This window comes from Aulonocara sp. 'chitande type north' Nkhata Bay, linkage group LG3, assembly GCF_057382095.1.
Source record: "Aulonocara sp. 'chitande type north' Nkhata Bay isolate Kocher_YH1m ecotype deep benthic linkage group LG3, A_spYH_male_GT1.1, whole genome shotgun sequence".
Lineage (NCBI taxonomy): Eukaryota > Metazoa > Chordata > Actinopteri > Cichliformes > Cichlidae > Aulonocara > Aulonocara sp. 'chitande type north' Nkhata Bay.
The window spans coordinates 22254210-22273847 of NC_141346.1; the positions used below are offsets into that span (position 1 = coordinate 22254210).

General features: G+C 45.2%; 1 protein-coding gene and 1 pseudogene across 1 annotated transcript; both read right to left on the reverse strand.

Annotated features, from left to right (window-relative positions):
* Positions 1-3322: 3322 nt before the first annotated feature.
* On the reverse strand, positions 3323-7515 carry LOC147334572 (uncharacterized; annotated as a pseudogene).
* Positions 7516-15861: 8346 nt separating this feature from the next.
* On the reverse strand, positions 15862-19092 carry LOC147334573 (low affinity immunoglobulin gamma Fc region receptor III-B-like). The gene is made up of 7 exons (XM_086285951.1): positions 19062-19092; positions 18805-18849; positions 18336-18596; positions 17983-18228; positions 17530-17667; positions 17316-17372; positions 15862-15953 (listed from the first exon to the last, which is right to left on the reverse strand). The coding sequence occupies exons 1-7, from the start codon at positions 19090-19092 to the stop codon at positions 15862-15864; spliced, it is 870 nt and encodes a 289-aa protein (XP_086142077.1).
* Between the last annotated feature and the right edge of the window lie 546 nt (positions 19093-19638).

Here is a 19638-nt window from a genome sequence, read left to right on the forward strand (position 1 = left end):
GTGTAACCAGAGGTTTGATTTACTGAGCATCTTATGGACATTAATGCAAGAGGCAATGCCTTAACCCAATCTAATTTGGTCTGTGCACAGATTTTAGCCAATTTAGTTTTTAGAGTTTGATTCATCCTTTCCACTTTCCCCTGGGACTGGGGGTGGTAAACTGAGCCAAACTTATGTTTCAAACCTAATGCGGCTTCAACCCTCTGCAGATCGTGGTTCCTGAAATGTGAACCATTGTCCGACCTTATGACCTCGGGAAACCCATGCTGTGGTATATAATGATTAATCAGACACTTCACCACAGTTCTACTGTTTTCACTTGCTGTCGGCCAGGCTTCTGGCCAACCTGAAAATGCATCCACAGCCACCAGCAGGTACCTGTAACTACCTACTCTGTCCACCATGTCTGTGTAATCAATGATTATTTCTTTCCCTGGGCAAAGTGGGATGGGGAAGTACCCTGCTATTGGCTTGAAGGCGGGCTTGATTCCAAATTGGTTGCACTCCTTACAGGTTTTAACCATGTATTTTGTCATGTCTTTTAGATAAGGGTGCCACCAGGCGGCTAAGTTCCTCATCATTTGTGCAGGTCCCACATGCCCCACTCCATGTGCCTCTTCCATTGCTGTCTGTCTGACCCCTGGCGGTAGAATGGGCCTTCCATCTGGGCCACGCCAAACATCTGTGTTTGTGGCCCCTCTTGTTACCCATAATGATTTTTCCTGGGGGCTGGCTTTGTCCTGTAACTCTCTGATTGTGGCTAGGCCTAGTTGTATGGGTGGTCTTTCTGGAGGGGGTGTGGCTTCTGGGTCCATTACCATAATCAGGGAGGGTAAGTAACCAGCTGTCTGCTTAGCTACTAAGTCGGCCTGTTTGTTACCTAATGCCACTAAATCCAATCCGGCACTGTGACCTTTGCATTTTACCACTGCCACCTTAACAGGTAACAACAGTGCTTCCGCTAATTCCCTCATTTCTATCTCATGTTTAATAGGCTTTCCGCTGGCTGTCAAAAAACCAGCTCTTAGCCACTGCTTGAGCTCCACATGCACTGCTCCCACAGCATAAGCTGAATCACTGTATATATTCACTTTCTGTCCCTTTCCCATCCTTAAGGCTTCAATCACCGCTCTCAGTTCAGCTCTCTGTGCAGACTGTTGTCCTGTCAACTGCTCTGCTTTCACTGTTTTCCATCTCATGTCTGTCTGTTCCACTATTGCCCATGCAGCCTTCAACATTCCACTTTCAGTTCTGAAACAACATCCATCTGTGAACCAATCTTTTTCTGCATCCATTAGAGGTTCTGCCTGCAAATCTGGCCTGATTTTCTCCTGTACCTGCGCAACCTCTTCACACATATGTGGTTCCCCTGATCCCATGTGATCAGCCATGTTTATGCCTTCATGTGAGTAGGTGATGTGTGGTGCTTCCAAAATGGTACTGAGGCGTCTCTGCCTGAGTGAAGTGAGTGTGAAGGCCTGTGAAGAGACGTAGGCCACCACACTGTGTGATGTCAAAATTTTTAGTGGGTGGTTCATCACTATGTGTGCTGTTTTCTGAATGATTTTTGCAAGTCCAGAAACGTGTTGTGTGCACGGTGGGTGGCGTTTTTCAGTGTTGTCAAGCATTACGCTTACATATGTCAACACTTTTCTCTCTCCCCCTTTTTTCTGGAACAGGATACCATTGATATGGGTTCCAGTTCCAGAAACATCAAGATGAAAAGGCAAAGCATAATCTGGCACAGCAAGGTCAGAGGCGACAGAAAGCTGTTGTTTTAACTTTATAAACGCCTGTTCTGTTTCTGTAGTCCATGAGAGGCGAGCAGAGAGGTTTCTCATGCCTTGTTCATTTACCAAAACGCGCAAAGGGGAAGTAAGGCCAACATAGTCTGGGACATAGGTCCTGCTGTAACCAGTCAGGCCCAAAAATGACAACATGTCTTTTACAGTTAGAGGTTTTGGATGGTGCAAAATGGAGTTCCTGTGTTCTGGGGACAAGGAAATACCGGACTGTGAGACCATGCGGCCTAGAAAAGAAACCTGTTTTCTTGCAATCTGTAGTTTGTTTTTGCTCACTTTAAAACCTGTGTTGGCCAGGTGGTGAAGTACCACTCTGGTGGCCTCCAAACAGATGTCAGCCGTGGGGGCAGACAGCAAAAGGTCATCCACATATTGTATTAACATACAGTCAGATGGTAGTGGGCTGGTTTGTAAAAGTTCTTTCAAACACTGATTAAACAGTCCTGGGGAGAGGGCAAATCCCTGTGGTAAGCGAGTGTAACGCCATTGTCGGCCTCTAAATGTAAATGAGAAAATGTCACGCAGTGACTCACGAAGTGGGAGGCAGAAAAAGGCATTAGCCAAGTCAATGCAGGTGAACCAGGCATGAGATGGTGGGAGGTTGGTCAAGGCAACATAAGGATTAGGCACAGGCAAAGTAGGAGTGCCAAGTAAGGCATTAATCCTTCTCAAATCATGTGCCATTCTGAACTTCCCCGTGCCTTTTTTCTCAACGGGTAGGATGGGCGTGTTCCACTTAGAGCAGGAGGGCTCCAAGACACCGGCAGTGACCAAACCAGAAATTGTTTCTGCAATCCCAGCCTCAGCCTCCGGTCTGTGTGAGTACTGAGGCTGCCACAAAGGGGTAGCAGATGACAGTTGAAAAGAGACTGGCTCCACATCAACTAAACCTACATCTGTGGGTCCAAGGGACCACAAACAATCTGGAAGAGAGTCGAGTAAAGGCCCAGCATCACAGTGGTCTGTGTGTTCTCTGCCATGTGACCCGCTGACCACTCCATGTTGCAGTGTTGAGGAATTAAAGCAATCATTTAAAATTTGGTATGTGTTGGTAGATGGAGAAAACAAAACCTGTGGGAGTTTTGTAGGTGTCCAGTCAGTGGCCGCAAGGGAACGTTTAACCATTCCACCCAGCTCCTTAGCCTGGTGTCCAGGATGTAAGGCCAGTGACACATGGGGAGCTGCCTCATCAGACATCATGTACCACTGTAATTGATCTGTTGTAAAAGTAACCGCTGCTGCCACTCCCTCCGGTGCCGCAAAAATGCACGACATGTTCAGAGACCAAGCCCGCCCCTCACACTGCTTTTGGAACATGTGCTGGTACCAGGTGGTGTCATGCCTGTCATAAAACAGTGTAACATGAGGTGGGTCAGGGGGAGGGACATAAGGATGTAGGAGTGAGAGCCACGGCCGCCATTGCTGAAAAGCAGTACAAACTCCTGGTTCAGCAGGTGTTTCAACTTCCAATAATGCCCAGTAGACGTCAGCAGAGTCCGCCAAACAGGAGGAGGGTTGCAGCAGAAACTGACCACCTCCCTCTGGCCCATTAGAACAGGGAAGCACAACCCCAGTAGGGAGAGTCACAGTTAGGCCTTGTGAAGAGCAGAGTATTGTGGCTCCTAATTTAATCAACAAGTCTCTTCCCAGTAAATTCACAGGCGCCTGTTTTGAACAAACATAGCTGTGTAACAAAGTCTGATCTCCAACCGTTGTGGGGAGGGGCACGGTGTAAGGCAGAGTTTTAGGTTCCCCAGATATGCCCACCACTGTAATCACTGTGTCAGTAAGTCTTTCACGAGCAACATCCTTAATGGTGGAGTACGTAGCTCCAGTGTCCACTAAAAAGCTGCTTCTTCTTCTATCTACAGTTATGGACAGCATAGGGTCCGCCGTTGTCCCTTCGCCGTCCTGGGCAGTCTGTGGGGTGTCCTATAGCTGGGGACCACCCTCGTAGTACTCCCACCCCATCACAGGCATCTGTGGGGCCGGGGGCACTTCAACTAAAGCACCACGAGGTCCACCTCTGTGGCCAGGATGCTGATAGGGCCCACCACGGGCTCCCCTGCCTCTTCCAGCAGCCGGGTTCAAAGGGCAAGCTTTAGCCCAGTGTCCAGGTTGTCCACACCGGAAACAAACATACATCTGGCCTCCCCTACCACCTCCCATCTGACCCCTTCCCCTGAAACCACCTCTGTTTCCTCCAAATGGGGAACCTCTCTGCCCATAAGGGGCCGGGGAGTGATAAGCACCATACTGGGGGGGCTGTGGATCAGTTGGCCATGGGTTCGGATACAAATCAGGGGCAACTGGACCAGGAGGGGGAGCCGCAGCGGCCACAAGCTGCTTTTTAGGCTTGTCACCTTTTCCACCCAGGTCGTTTTTAGCTTTCTGCAGCTGAACCTTCAACAGTTGCAACTGTAAATCTTCGACGCTCTCCGCTTTATCATCAGACTTAATCTGCACTTTGTTAAGATTAAAAATCAAATGTTTCTTCCAGATTGCAAAGTCACAGTCCTGCAAATCAGGATTATCCTCCATTTTCTGGCTTACTGACTCCGGAATGCCCCTCAGCACCGCCCTTCTAAACCACATGCTCTGTGAACAAGTCCTACTGGGGTGATGACCTGTATGGTTCACCCAGTCTTCAACAGCCTGATTTAGATAATGGGTGGGATTTTGCTTTCCCTCCCATTTAAATTTCTGTAAGGTGCCTTGATTTTTGGGTGGGAATTGTTTGCGCAGGGCCGGTCCAATAAACCTCAAGGCCTGCATTAGTGGCACCTCGTTCTCATGCGTGGTAGTACCCGCATTTTGTTCCAGGTCCGCTGCCTGAGATCGGGATGTGCACCTAGTTATAATAGCTCTAAAATCTCCCAGTGCGAGGTCCTGTCCAGCTGTGTATTTATCCAAACCAGCCAACCAGGCATTCCCTCCCTCCATTATGTCAGGGAGTTTGTCCACTAGGGCCTGGACATCTCCGAATGAATAAGGTTGATACACTGGTCTACGTTGCGCTTTAGTCTGGACCAGGGGAAACATGCCTGGAGGCTGAGGCACAGGGCCCTTAGATCTAGTCTGATATCCTAAACTGGGAGGGGTAGAGGGGGTGTATTGTTAAGGTCACTGAGTTCATCATCAGTATCCTCAGTTTCTTCCCCGCCTGGTGGGGTAGCAGTGTCAGCAAAAGCGTGGGCTAAACTCATCTGTGTTTCCGGATCCTGACGGCCCACCAAAGACATGGTAACTGTGACATTTGGTGAAGTGCCAGGCTCAGTTTTTGCAGTAGCGGTCAGATCTCCTTTAACAGCGACAGGAGTGCTGGCAAAGGGGTTGGACCGGGAAAGAGGGGCTGACGCAACACGATTATTCACCTGGACCACTGACCTATGTTCGTTTAAGCAGCTGCGTAATGCTGCTTCTAGATCAGTTAATTGTTGTTCAGTGGGTTCCTGTCTGTTCATTCGAACCGCAAATGGTGCGCTCGCAAATGGGTCAGTTAGGCCCTCAGATCCGGTTCCAAAACAATGGGACATAGAAGAGGGGGCTCTACTACTAGCTGAGGATGTCGCCGACAGAGAGGAGCTTCCTGGGCAAAAATGCTTGGTATCTATGGGAGTTGGAGCTACGGGCGGTTCTTCTCCAATAGTCATTATTCCACCAGAGATATTAAGTACCGGATATATGCCTGCTGAGGGAGGAGTTGAGGCAGAATAGGGAGGTGGCTGAGACCTATTTTTCTTCATGTGTGGTTTTGCAGTTTCCCATAAACACACCCAGTGATTAAATTTAGCTTTGCGGCCTGCGTGCTTATCTGCTTCCTTTCTGTGTCTCACCCCGCTCATCACACCTGCACCTGCTGCTGCTGAGTTGGCTTCTTCCTCTTTCTCTTTTGCCTGCATAGCCTTATTCTGCCAAATTATTCCCCAGTTACCACTACTCCCCTCGTCCTTTCCCTTTTCTTTCATTAACCTTTCAGCTGTTTTCCTCAATGACTCTTTCTGCTTTTTTGCTTCTTTAGGCTGGTGTGTGGAGTTGATGACTGTCTCAACACATGTTAATTGTTCTCCCAATGTGCTAAGAATAACACCGGGACCCCAACCATCATCATTAGTTTGTCGATCTAATTCTCCATCCATTTTACTGTCAATGGAGGAGTGTTCTTTTATTGATTTTAAAGGAGAATTTGGGCCAGCTGGGTTTCTGCCTCTGTTAGGCACTAACAGCTGGGGCGCTGCTTTAAAGGTGAGTCAGCACTGAAATATCCCTTCAGGTGTTACCAAGCTTCTACCAAACCGGAGTCTGGCGGGTAACCTTGCCTAGAGCTTCCTGATAGGGGTGCTAGTTGGTTGTCACCTTGTTCACACGTCTCATTCACACTTCATACATTACCTGCAGTCACTCATTACCCTCCTTATGTATGTAATAAATGTGTAAAAAAAAAAAATTCTATGTGTGGTGTATTATTTTAACCAAAAGAGGAACCTAGTTCCTTTAATTGTGTAATCTGTGAACAACGGAGAACCAAACTGTCCTGCCCAGTGTTCCACAGCAAGCATTCAGCGTGTATTTATGTGTGTCCAATATCAAACAGAACATCAAAACATTTAAAACACTAAAATCATCGGGGTTTTAAGAAGAGATCCGTTTTCTCCTATTGATCAAAGGGACCCCTCCTTTGGACTCCAACCAGTACTTCTCCTTTTTAAGTTTTAGAGGATCTTTTCTAATAAAGTCCTCTGGGCCTTCCTAACCCTTCTGTAGTTTAGAGAATATTACTAAAAAATATTCTCAAGGCCTTTAACCTTTTAATTTGTTTAGAAAGGCGTTACTAATAAACCCTTTCAAGGTCCCAGACCTGCACTGAGGTATGTATCCGACACCGGAGAGCAACCCGTCGGCTGCAACCGTGGTCAGACCTCAGTTCACTCTTATCTTTATTCACTTATTCACTTATTTCTTATTCACTTATCTCTTATTCACTTGTCTGATTCTCAACAAGCCTTAAGTAAGCCAGACAATTTTGGTTATGAATTACTAGGAGTTTGGACACTAAGTATTTTTATAATGTTCAATATAGCAGAAATAAAAGGTCTGCTTACCTTGTTTTTGTGTGCACACAGCTTTTGTCCAAACTCCGTTCACTCAGACCACGGCCGATGTCCTCCCCTCCGTTCCAGTTGACCTGGAGCGGATCCTGTTCGTGACGCCAATTGAAGGATATAAAAAAAACAACAACAACAACAGAATAATATTAAACACAAAGTGAACCCGTCTTCCTTCATTAAATAGGTTCTTTTAGATGTTAAGGAGGAATTGACTTAACCAGGCTGGCGGAGAATGAAGACAACCGGACACCTGCTGCAGATGGGGAATCAGTGAACTTTTATTGAGACAGAGACAACCTCTCAACACAGCTCACATCAAGAGATTCCTAATATTTGCTGTGAGGATGGGTATATATTCTCTAAAACTTACAGGAGGGGGTTGTGAGGAAAGTGCTGCATTAGCAGAAAAACAACTCCATAAAAGGAAATCGGCCTTGGGTGTTCTAGTCTCTTCGCTTGCAGATATCTTGCACCTGCAGGATGAGGCGATCGCTTCTTATCGCTCTCAAGGCCAAAGTCGTGAGCACATTTTTATTACACAGTTGCACAGTAACTTTAAAGCTGAACAATATTTAAAGCTGAATAATGTTTGATCAGATTATATTTTCTTCAGCACGCACGCAGTATTAACTCACACCGAATGCACGTTAATACGTTACTCCTCCGACACACCTCTCATCTGTGCAGCGCTGCGCTGAACACGTTCCCAACCGGAAGTACAGATACCGAGGTGCATCATGGGTAACGTAGTATAAACCAGCTACAGTGAACAAGCGGACTTTTAACAGCCGCCCCTGTATTTGTAGGCAAATACACTCCCGCTAGAGTCCTTCTATTTTGAAACAGTGTCATTTGAGTCCTCAGGAACTTTGGGAAGTTCCACCAACTTAGTTACCGGGCGAACATAGGTACTGTCTTTAACCTTGACCTCGGCAGCTCGAACAACGCCATCAATCCCTGGGAAAACTTTGGCAATGGTACCCACAGGCCAAAGGCCTCTAGGCAAGTTACAGTCCACAATCATAACAGCTTGTCCCACAGCCATGTTGTCAGTGGACCTCCTCCATTTCTGTCGGAGTTGCAGTCCTGGGAGGTAGTTCTGTATGAACCGCTTCCAGAAGTGGTCGCTGATGACCTGACTGTGCCTCCATCTTCTGTTAGAAAGAGTGCCTGAGGGGCCGTAAGCTGCCTGGGGTAGTGCCGAATCATGCCGCCCCATCAAGAGAAGATTTGGTGTGATGGGATCTGGGTCAGCTATGTCAGCCGATGCATAGCCAAGCGGCTTTGAGTTCAAAATGCCCTCAACCTCTATGAGAGCAGTGAGTAGGACTTCTTCCACCACAACTTGGTCCTTCAGGACCACTTGCAGAGCTGACTTCACTGCTCTGATTTCCCTTTCCCATGCTCCTCCGAAATGAGGAGAGTGTGGGGGATTGAAGCAGAAGTTGATAGTCTGCTTGGCCAGTTGCTGCTTGAGGTCCGGCTCCATGTTTTCAAACGCCGTTTGGAGTTCTCTGTGCCCACCTCTGAAATTGGTCCCTCGATCAGACCACATCTCGTATGGCTTTCCTCGGCGTGCAATAAATCTGCGTAATGACATAAGGAAGGAATCGGTGTCAAGACTAGGGAGGAGATCAAGGTGCACGCATCTGGTTGTAAGACACTTGTAGATGATTCCCCAGCGTTTCTCTCTTCTACGACCTATCTTTATCGTGTATGGCCCAAAACAGTCTACGCCCGTTGACCAGAACGGCGGCTTATAGAGTCTCAGCCGCGATGAAGGTAAGTCAGCCATTTTGGGTGTAGAAGGTGAGGCGCGCCATCTCCTACAGTCCACACACTGGTGCTGATGCTTCTTAATGGCTTGACGTCCTCTGAGAATCCAATAGGTGCGCCGTATTTCCGCAAACAGCCTCTCTGCACCTGGATGAAGGAGCTGGTCATCATAAGTTTTTATGATGAGCTTGGTCAGGGGATGTTCAGCTGCTAATACAATGGGATGAATACTGTCTGGATCTAAGTCGGCAGCTCGACGGAGGCGGCCTCCGACTCTGATGAGACCGGTAAGACTGTCATATTCAGGGGACAGCACGCTAAGACGGCTGTCTGAGCGGACTGGGTGCCCGATCTGGAGGGCTCGGGCCTCCTCTGAGAAGCTGTCAGTCTGTGCCGAGCGAAGCAGCATGGTTTTGGTTTCTAGTTGCTCCGCTGCTGTAATAGGAGCGTCAGCCGCCCCGTGTTGGGTCTGGTAGGTAGCAGCAATCAGCTCATCTAGCGTGGCATACTGTGTTGGATCCGGTAAAGTCGGGGATGCAGAAACGTGCCCACAGAATGCAGTCTTCCTGAGCTCTGCCTCACTGCATGCCGGGAACTCTGTTGGCAACTTAGGCCAAGTGTCAGCAGTTTGTGACAGAAAGGGTGGACCATGTGACCAACGATTGCGGACAGTTAGGTCAGCGAGATGTTTCCCTCTGGTGATGTCATCAGCAGGATTGAGGTCAGAGGTCACATACCGCCACTGTTCAGGAGATGTCAGCTCCTGTATTTCACAGATTCTAGTCCCCACAAACACCTTATAGCGACAGGAACTAGACTGGATCCACTGCAGCACCGTTGTGGAGTCTGTCCACAGGTAGATCGATTTCAGGAGGATGGTGAGCTCTGTCTGGAGTAATTTGGCCAATTGGGCCCCTGTGAGCGCTGCGCAAAGCTCCAGCCGGGGTATTGACACCTGTTTACGTGGGGCCACTCTGGAGCGAGCCATCAGGAATGATGTGGCGATGGGCAGTTGTTGATCGATTACTCGGAGATAAGCCACAGCCCCATACGCCTTTCCTGATGCGTCACAGAATATGTGAGCCTCGTATGTCACATTGCTGGAGTTGTGAGAAGGAGTGTAGCAGCGGGGAATGGTGACATGCTGAAGGTGTGACAGTTCACCTTCCCACTCAAGCCAGGACTGAAGTAGATTCCCTTCGATGGGCTCATCCCATCCTCTCTCTGTGCTCCACAGGGCCTGTACAATCAGCTTGGCCCTTGTAGTGTAGGGACAAATATAACCTAGGGGGTCATACTGGGTAGCTAGTACCTTGTACACGTTGCGCAGCGTGACCGTGGAGTAGGTTATAGGGCGGTGCTTATATCCCAGGACATCTGTCGGGCAGTGCCAGCTGAGTCCTAATGTTGACTCTTGTGGGTCGAGACTTTTGAAGTTCAGCCAAAGCTCGCAGCTCTCTGATCTAGCTGAAGCGGGCAGGTGAGCAACTACTTCGGGCACGTTGCTCGCCCACTGACGTATCTCGAATCCTCCTTGAATGAGTAAATCTCTCATTCGGTCGATGAGCTGCTTTGCCTCTTCTGGGTTGGATAGGGACTGTAAACAGTTATCCACATAGAAGGCTGTGTGGACAGAGTCACAGATGTCCTTGTGGGTGTCTTCGTGCTCCCTTGCATGTCTCTGTAGGGCGAAAATAGCACAACAGGGGCTACATGTCGTTCCGAAGGGCAAAACTCTCCATTCATATACGTCTGGGGGCCGGTCAGTTTCACAATCCCTCCACAGAAACCGTAGCAGAGGACAATCCTCTGGGAGCAGCCGAATCTGGTGAAACATGGCTCTGATATCTCCACTCACAGCTACAGGGTGTTGGCGGAAGCGGAGTAATACCCCCAGCAGAGTGGGCCCCAAGGGAGGTCCTGGTAAGAGGTAGTGGTTCAGGACGGCCCCCTGAAACTCAAACGAACAGTTGAAGACCACCCTAGCCTTATTATTGTGATGTACCATGTGGTGGGGTACATACCATGACTCAGAAGGGCTATGTGTCTCATCTGGGCTCAGCTTAACAACATAACCAGAATCTACTAACCTGTGGATCTCCTGGCTGTATGTGAGGGTCAGATCAGGATTCTTGGCCAGCTTACGTTCGGTGGATCTGAGGAGGCCTTTTACTGCTTCAGGAGAGACACACATCCGTGGAAAGTCCCTTCTTCTCAGCAGCGGAGTGGCGTATCTCTCGACACCGTCTACTGGGACTCTGATAGTCTTTGTCTCCAACATAGCTACCGCCTCTCTGTCCTCCTTTGACCGTGTGACCTCCTTCTCTGTCCTGTAGGGGGGAGCATCTAGTTGCCACAAACGCTTCACATCTTGATGCAGGGCCTCTGCAGGAGAAAGGCACATGTTCAGGCACTGCAGGTCCCCCTCAGATGTAGGCATACTACTGGCCGGCCCCTGGATGGCCCATCCGAGCTTGGTGCAGATAGCTACTGGCCCTTTGGACGACCCCCGAAGGACGGGGCGGACAGGGGTGATGAGATGAGCGTTATCTGAGCCAATCAGCACCAAAGGTTGGATCTGGTTAAATCCCTCAATCTGGACTTTCTGTAAGTGAAGATACTTCTTCTTTAGCTGTTCAGCTGGACATGACTGAGTAGCTAGGCTCAGTTGTTGGGCTGTGAAGGCATGTGTTACTTTGTACCTCACTTTGGGCTTAGCCCTTGGTGACACCTGAAATGAGACAAAGCCTCCCTTCATCTGGATTACATCTCGACGGATAGTTCTCAGTGAGAGTGTTGCTTCCTCCTGTTCCAAACCTAGAGCTGTAACTGCCGCTGGAAGCACAACAGTCTTCTCTGAGCCATCATCGAGCACAGCAAATGTATCCAGTGATTTGCTCCCATGATGTAGTTGGATTGGTACTACCTTAAGCATAACACGACCTGAGTGACTTGAATAGTCTAGGTAGACCATACTAGTACTCACAGTTAGTATGTTAGGGTCCCGCTTCTTGGCCTCAACCAGGTCATGGAGCACCGACAAATGCTGGTCACCACAGGTGCTGCACGGCTTCTTCAGAGTACACTGCTCTGGAGAATGTTTACGGCCACAGCGCCAGCATTTGGCCTTCTCGGTAATCCAGGTAGCCATAGCTTTGAGGTCTAGCCTTTTGAATCCATCACAGCCATTCAGATAATGCTCTGTCCCTTCGCAGTATGGACAATAAGGTTTGAACTTCTGTTTCTTCTTAGGTTGGACTGTCGGATCTGGAGCTGTAGATTCTCCCTCCTGTTTTAGCTTGGCTTGGGCTGGATTTGGGCCGTAGTAGATGGAAGCAGATCTGTTGTGTGGCTTGAGCCCTGCTGAGGCTTTGAGTAGGTTCTTCTCTGGACGTGGCTTGTCCGGGGGCATTTGAGAGGCTTGTCTGGATAGCTGAAGGACTCGGGATTTCCGTTCGAGCCATTCTGAGAAGTCGTACATATTGTATGTTCGGCTGCTGCCACTGCGGATGATCCCCCGGGTGATACAGTACTCGATGAAGTTGTCCCTGTAGTTCAGAGGGAGCTTGGTAAGCAGTCTATCCACATGTGAACCACAATGAAGCTCACTGGCTGCTACTTCATCCATGGTACTGAGAAGCCCAACCAGGCTGGACACCGACAGGGAGAGGTCTTCAATAGCTTGAGAGTCTCCGGCTCTAATAGGGGGGCAGTTTAATATAGTGCTAAGCTCACTTTGGACTAACTGCCTTGGCTGTCCATACCTCTGCTCTAGCGCCCTCATTGCACTAGTGTAGGGAGTGCGGTCGTGAATGTAGCGCTTGGCTACCTGTAAGGCGCTGGGATGCTCTAGATGATCTAGTAGGACCTGATACTTGTACTCTTCTCCCAGATGAGAATGTGGCCCTAAGGTGCTGTCCAGCCCTTTCTTCAATAAGGCAAAGTCACTCTCTCTCCCCGACCGGAAGATCACCAGCTTAGGCTTTGGGATGCCATATGAAGACGCCACCATCATCTCCATCAGGTTTGGTAGAGGCGTTCCTGCTGGGTGAGTTGTGGCAACCTGTGGATTATGGTGTTCAGCAGAGGAAGATGATGAATAGTTACTGCCTGAGGGATAAGGAACATAGTACTTGCCAGCTGGATCAGGCACAGCTTCAGGATGCAGTATGGTGGGCACAGGGCGATGAGCTTCTGTCCACTGTGATGGCTGGGTCACAGGCGCTGGTGGACGTGAAGGTTGCTGCAAGTACACAGGATTAGCTGGATGTCTGACTTGGAAGACAGGAGCAGCGGGATGTGACATCTGCTGCAGACTCATTGGGTCCACAGCCTGTGATAGCTGGTACACTGAAAGATGAGCATGTTGTAGTGGCTGATCAGCTGGGGATGCAGAATGTAATAGCTGCACCTGGCCTGGCCTGTTCATCAGGAGCTGATGTTCCGATCGCTGATATGAGAAGGGTTCAGCAGTGCATCGCCCAGGTCTCCTGAGTGGCGTCGATGCAGCTACATAAGTGGCAGGGTGCAGCACTGGCTGAATGTGAAGGCTCGCTTTACGGGGAGGTGATGGAGCAGATGTTTCCACTGGCGTCGGCATGTTCGCCGGTGTTGTGGTGTCATGTAACACCTCATTGCTAGGTTGTAGTGGTGCAACTTCTGTTATGGAGGAAATATGTTGGGGTTGTTCTAACGCTCCTGTTTCTGGGGGAAGAGGACTGCCAGGTTTAGAAGCTTGCTCCAAACGCTCCACCCGCTTCAGTAATGTCCCACGAGTTTCCTCCATAGACACTTGCAGTTGAGTCATGTGTTGGAGGACACTGCTCCAAACTGATTCCATCTTCTGCCATCTCTCATCCTCTTCATAGTCGGAGCTGCTTGAACTACTTGGAGCGCTAGATGGCTCAGTTAGGTTGTGCTCATAGTCCACCAGATGTCCTGGAAGTTTCTTCTCCCGCGTTGGACGGGGGCTACTCGATGCACCTCTATCCTGAGGGTTTGCCATCTCATTAACTCAGCCAAGGCGAATCCGGCTCGAAGGACCACTTGTAATGTATGTTTGCACTGATTGCCGATCACGCTTCAACTGAGTCGTCCTCGGTCAGAAGGAATGGTACTCCACAGTGATGTAGTTCAAATAACTTTACTAAAGAGGTGGCAGATGACATCAACAGGATGTACAGCGTTGGTAGGGAGGCATTACAGTATTCACATGCAGGTAACGGGGGTGTGAGTGTGTATATGGGTATGTGTGTGTGTGGTCATCTGTAAACAGAAAGAACAAACATTTGTATTAACCACTATGGATAGCAGTGTACCCCTTATACAGTACTGTGGGTTTCCAGCGTAATGTTATACAATCTGCCATAACCTCATGGCCACTAGATGGCACCCTAAGACCATAAATGAATTTCTGGCTTGTATATACATTGGCAAACCAGACCTCTGCAGATTGCAACGATTCAGAGAATAAACATAGTAAATAGTTACATCCACCTACAACCACAATGCTTGACAGTAAGTCGTATATGGAATGAAATATGGGCTGAACACAAGGCTGCCTGTAGTAGGCCAAACAAAACGCATCTTAGCGATAGCAATGGGACTAGCCTCTTAGCGATAGCAACGAGACTAGCCTCTTAGCGATAGCAACGGGACTAGCCTCTTAGCGATAGCAAATTACACAGATAAAGTCAACAAGCCTCACTCTCATCTTACAATACTCACATGGTAAGCACGCACGCAGTATTAACTCACACCGAATGCACGTTAATACGTTACTCCTCCGACACACCTCTCATCTGTGCAGCGCTGCGCTGAACACGTTCCCAACCGGAAGTACAGATACCGAGGTGCATCATGGGTAACGTAGTATAAACCAGCTACAGTGAACAAGCGGACTTTTAACAATGTCCATTTCTGTCTTCATCTCAGTGCTTTGAAAATTTAGCACCATCTTCAGATTTTGGGGGTTCAAGCAATAGTCAGCAGGAGTGGCCCTCCTTAGTTTCTTATGTTTCCTGTCCTGCACAGGAACATTTCGAGCATGTTTCTTATAAGGTGAAATTGGAGATATGTGCATCCCTATATTTCATATCATTATTTGTCATCGATTGCAAACTAAAGGTATATCTTCAGAAAGGGCCTGCATTTAGAGCTAGTAAACCTCTGTCTCTGCTGTTTCATGGTGATTTTTCAAAGATCAAAGGTCACAAAGGTCACTAAATAGGTCGGTAAGTTGTACCTCTAGAGCCTTACAATCCAATTACAATCATTTATTTATTAAGAGGCTTAACATTGTAAGGTAACACCCTACAAATATAAAGAACTTTCCTCCTTCTCATCTTCAACTGGACTGCGGGCCATCAGCGATATTTTCTTTTTTTTTTGTATCTGTTTCAGTTCTACATCTCCCCATATTTATGTGCTTGCTCAAATCATGTTTGACCTACCTCACGACTTCTGCTTTCACACAGTCTGACCAAAAAATGTAGAAATTCACATAATTATTTTGGCTTTGTTTGAAGAGAAGTTGCAGCATGAAGTCACCACTTATTTTGTCTCAGTTCTAGACCACAGTTAAAGTCAGTTAAAGTCATCCTCAGTATCAAACTTGGCTGTTATATTTCATTGCTGACCACAAACTCGGGTCATCTGTTTTCAAATAAAGTAATGTGACATTTTGACTTCAGCAGTTGACCACAGTGGGTGTCTATGAAAGCTGCAGCAGCACTTTTATTGTAACAGCATTCATACATGTGTAAAAACAGAAAGATCAAGCACGTTGGTTAAAGTTCAACTTCTACATATCAGGCAGGCGCTTGTGCTTGTGTTCAGTCTTTATATATACTTATAACCACATGGGAATGGCAACTAGCTGCATCTGACTGAGTAAAAAAAGTTATAACGGTTTACAGACATGTACACCAAACTAAGATGACAATGTACAATTTGGTTAACAACAAAAACAATATGTGATAAAATCTCGTTGTTTTCGCTCTTACTCGGATGTGATTAAGTCTTCAGACAGGTCTCTTTCTTCAACCTGACACACAAAAGAAGTGTAGAGGGGGAAAAAAACTGAATTGAAAACAAAATTACTTTAATGGTGCATATTTCACAGCAATATCCACTTCATATAGTAGTTCCCAAATAAGCACGGTGAATGTAAAACATTAGGTTTCTGTTTCTATATCCTCCTGAGAATTGAAGAAAAAGAGAATCTTCCCATTAACGTTTTTTTTTATGATTCCCTGCATCTTTGGAGCTAAAAGAGACCACCCAAACACATGAGATATCAGCGAAAAGCCCTGAAAGTCCTGTTTAGTAGATCAAGACCTAGACAAAAAAAACCCCAAAAAATGTTCATTACAGAGGAAATAAATGTAAAGGCTGGTTCTCTGGAGGATATAATGAAATCAGCATTTTTACATACACAAATCTGGGAGTGAGTGAGTCGAATGCATGAAAAAGTATACATATTACATGTAAGAAATTGTCTATTTTACCAATCCCAAACTATGCATCACACATTGTGTGAATGCAGCACATAAGGCATCCCTGTCCCCAGTCTTACCTACTGTATTACAGAATAGAAGGGATCCACTGCAATGGGTTGGCAAGGACCTGCTGAGGACATCACTCTGCTGGGTCCTGCTTCTGCTTTGACAAGAGATTAAATTAAATGGGTAGCACTTTCTATTAGAAGTAAAGATTTAATAGTATGGTAACAACAATAACATAATTTAGGAATTTCCAAGTTATGACCATGCAGTTACCAAAGTAATAGTCACTTAACAGCATGGTAACAATAGTCATTACAGATTAATAATATTACACTTAAATGTATGTATAATATGGATAATAAGGGCCCCAAAACTGGAGGTAATAATGTGGAACTACAGCTTGTTAATAAAACGCTTATTGTAGAGTAACAAGAAAGACAAAAGAACATAATAATGGGGAAATTTCTAAGTTATTACGACTCAAATACCTGTGGTATTTTCTTTGTAATAAGCAGGGAATCTAATCTTACATATTTATTGTATTGTAGCTTATTTTGTTCTAATCTAAAATATATATTAAAACTTTACAGTTTTTAACTATTTGTATTAGGTTTAGTGTACAGTATATACTCTACCCCCTAAGAATCTCAGATATCATTTGAAGGTATTTTATTTATTTTCAAATTTTTGATGACTTAATGACAAAACAAGGAAATCATATATTTCTTTGTTTTATGGGTTGTCAAATTGTAAAATTCTTGGTTGTATTCTGCATTTTTTTCTCTTGAAGAATACTTTGTGAGACAATTAATGCTAGTCACTGAATATTAATGTTTGAAAGAGAAAGTAATTGGGTTCAATTTAAAGTTGATTTTGAAACTGAATGCATGTCTGAAGTTGTATCTAATACCACATGGACCTATATTGAGATACAGTACGTGTCTAAAAGATGAGCTTTAAAATTGTATTCTGCGGTTTTCATTGGAGGCTTTTGGAAGCTCAAATTATCACTTGCATCCATACATTTATAAATATCACATACACATCTAACAAAGATGCAAAAAACAAAACCAATCCATTTCTTCAGAAAAGTAATTTTGTGCTACTGTTGCAAAGTAAAATACCTCTTGTCTTTCTTACAGCAGAATATGTTGCTCTGCCTGCTTCCACTGTGCCAGCCTCTACGGAGATTAAAGAAATAAATATTTATTAATTATTTTGAATAGAAAATCAGACAATGTATCTGTCTGACAGACTAATTTTCAATATAAATATAATAACAACAACAACAACAATAATAACAATAATAATAATTTTCATTACTTCTCTTCCAGTAACCTTTGCCAAAGTGAAACAGTCCCACTGCCACCAACAGAGCACTGACTAAAATGGTTAAAATGATCCAAGGTGTGGCAGCAGAGGAGGAATGGCGCACTTCTTTGTCTGGATTAATCGTGTAATTTACATTTTGAGAATCTAAATGATGGTTAGAAAAGACAGGAAGATTTAAATGAGAAAAGAATGGTAAACTATCAAACGTTAATTTTAGCTTCTTCATAATGACATGAAATATCTTTCCAACCAACTTAAAACTTCTAAAACACTATGGAAGTTTGGCACACCTGTTTTAGTTGTTTAAATTTGAAATTTAGGTTTGCACACTGGAAACTTCTCAGTATTTCAAAGATGCTAATACAAACGGATTTACCAGTTTTACATAAAGAGCATCAGCTGTCATTTATATCACAATTATACATAAAAACCTTATTTTAAAACATCTCAGTGTCTCACCTGTGACTTTCAGCCAGCTCTTTGGTGATTCTCCAACTCCTGAGATGCTACATTTGTAAAGTCCTTCATCTGACTTGGAAACTCTCTGGATGGTCATGCTTCCTGTGGAGCTTCTGTGGGTGAAAAATCCATCTTTGTAGAAATCAGCTTTGAAGTTGGAGGAAGGAATTTTGCTTCTGCAGCTCAGAGTCACAGTTTCTTCCATCAACACAGGAACAGCAGGACTCTCCAGGATCACAGGACCAGCTAAATGAGATGCATTTGATAGTTAAATACTAGAAATTAAATTTAATTAAAACTTATTATAAAAAAGTTCTTTAATTTTTGTTTAATGTTTATTTCTTCAAAGGTACCAGTGACAGAGAGGTTGATAATGTTGCTTCTTCTCCCTCCTTCAGTCTCATACCAGTACTCTCCACTGTTGTCTGCATAAACAATTTGAATGGAGCAGGATGATCCTGTTGGTGTCCTCTTGTTAGTTTTACTACATGATTCTATTTTTCCTTTAATTCTATGCACAACTTCACAATAATCGACTCCTTCACAATAAAATGTCACTGATTCATATTCAAAGAACTGCAATCTGTTTGGAACAACACGAAGAGAAACTGCATCTGAAACAAAGAAAAAAGAAAGACTCAGTTTAAAGTTTACTACTAAATCTGGCATCCCACACATCAACAGTGAATGAATAAAACAGTAAATAAAACAATAACAAATATCACAGAAACATTTTTTTCTCTCACAAGTTATTTTTTTTCTGCTAAATTCCTTGTCCAAAATGTGAACATTGATATGGACAAGCAAACAGCTGGTACTCACCAACTTTCTCATCCTGTACACCCAAGATAATCATGATGGTCATCACTGAACAGAGATAAACGAGGTACAGAGTAACTAACACATGTACTGTAAAATTGCTAAATGTACTAAAAGTTTAAAAGTATTATTACATCTCATATGTCCACAAAAATACTACTTTTCTAGCCTAAAATATAAAACAAAGTAAACTGTCATATTTTTAATCAGAATGAATAACCTAAATCTATTAATAATGTAGAACTAGAGCAACTACTCACACAGTCTGATGCAGAGAGCTCTGATCTCCATGTCGTCTTGATGTAGATGGAAGACTTAACAATAGTGAGCACAGGTGACTCTTTGCTACTAAAAGTATTTTTAAAATAATTAAATAGTTTTCAGACTTAATGCTATTATATAGTTTTACAAAAGAAGCGTTCCCAAAGAAGCTGAGCTGTTTTTGTGTCAAATCAAGCCTCACTGTTTCAGTTCACTGTCAGTGGGCGGAACAACAAACCAGTTCAGACTAATGCTGTGTTTGATGCAGCTTGTAGACTGGTTCCTGTTTCCTGTGCTCAGTTTGGTGAACTGTGCTGAGATATGTCTCAAAAGTAGTGAACATTTTAAACATTTTCTAGGGGTCATGTCTGAAGTCAAGTCACTGAAGTTATTTTCAGTTACAGGACAGTAAATGCTATTATAGATAAAGTATTCTGTAATTCAAACATAGTAGATATTTATCTGCCCAATGATTTAACTCAGATATACTCCAAAAATGTCAGGGAGAGAATCTGTTCATGTATGATAATTGCCATTTCTGCTTAAATGTAATGGTCTGGAGTCCTGCTTGGCATG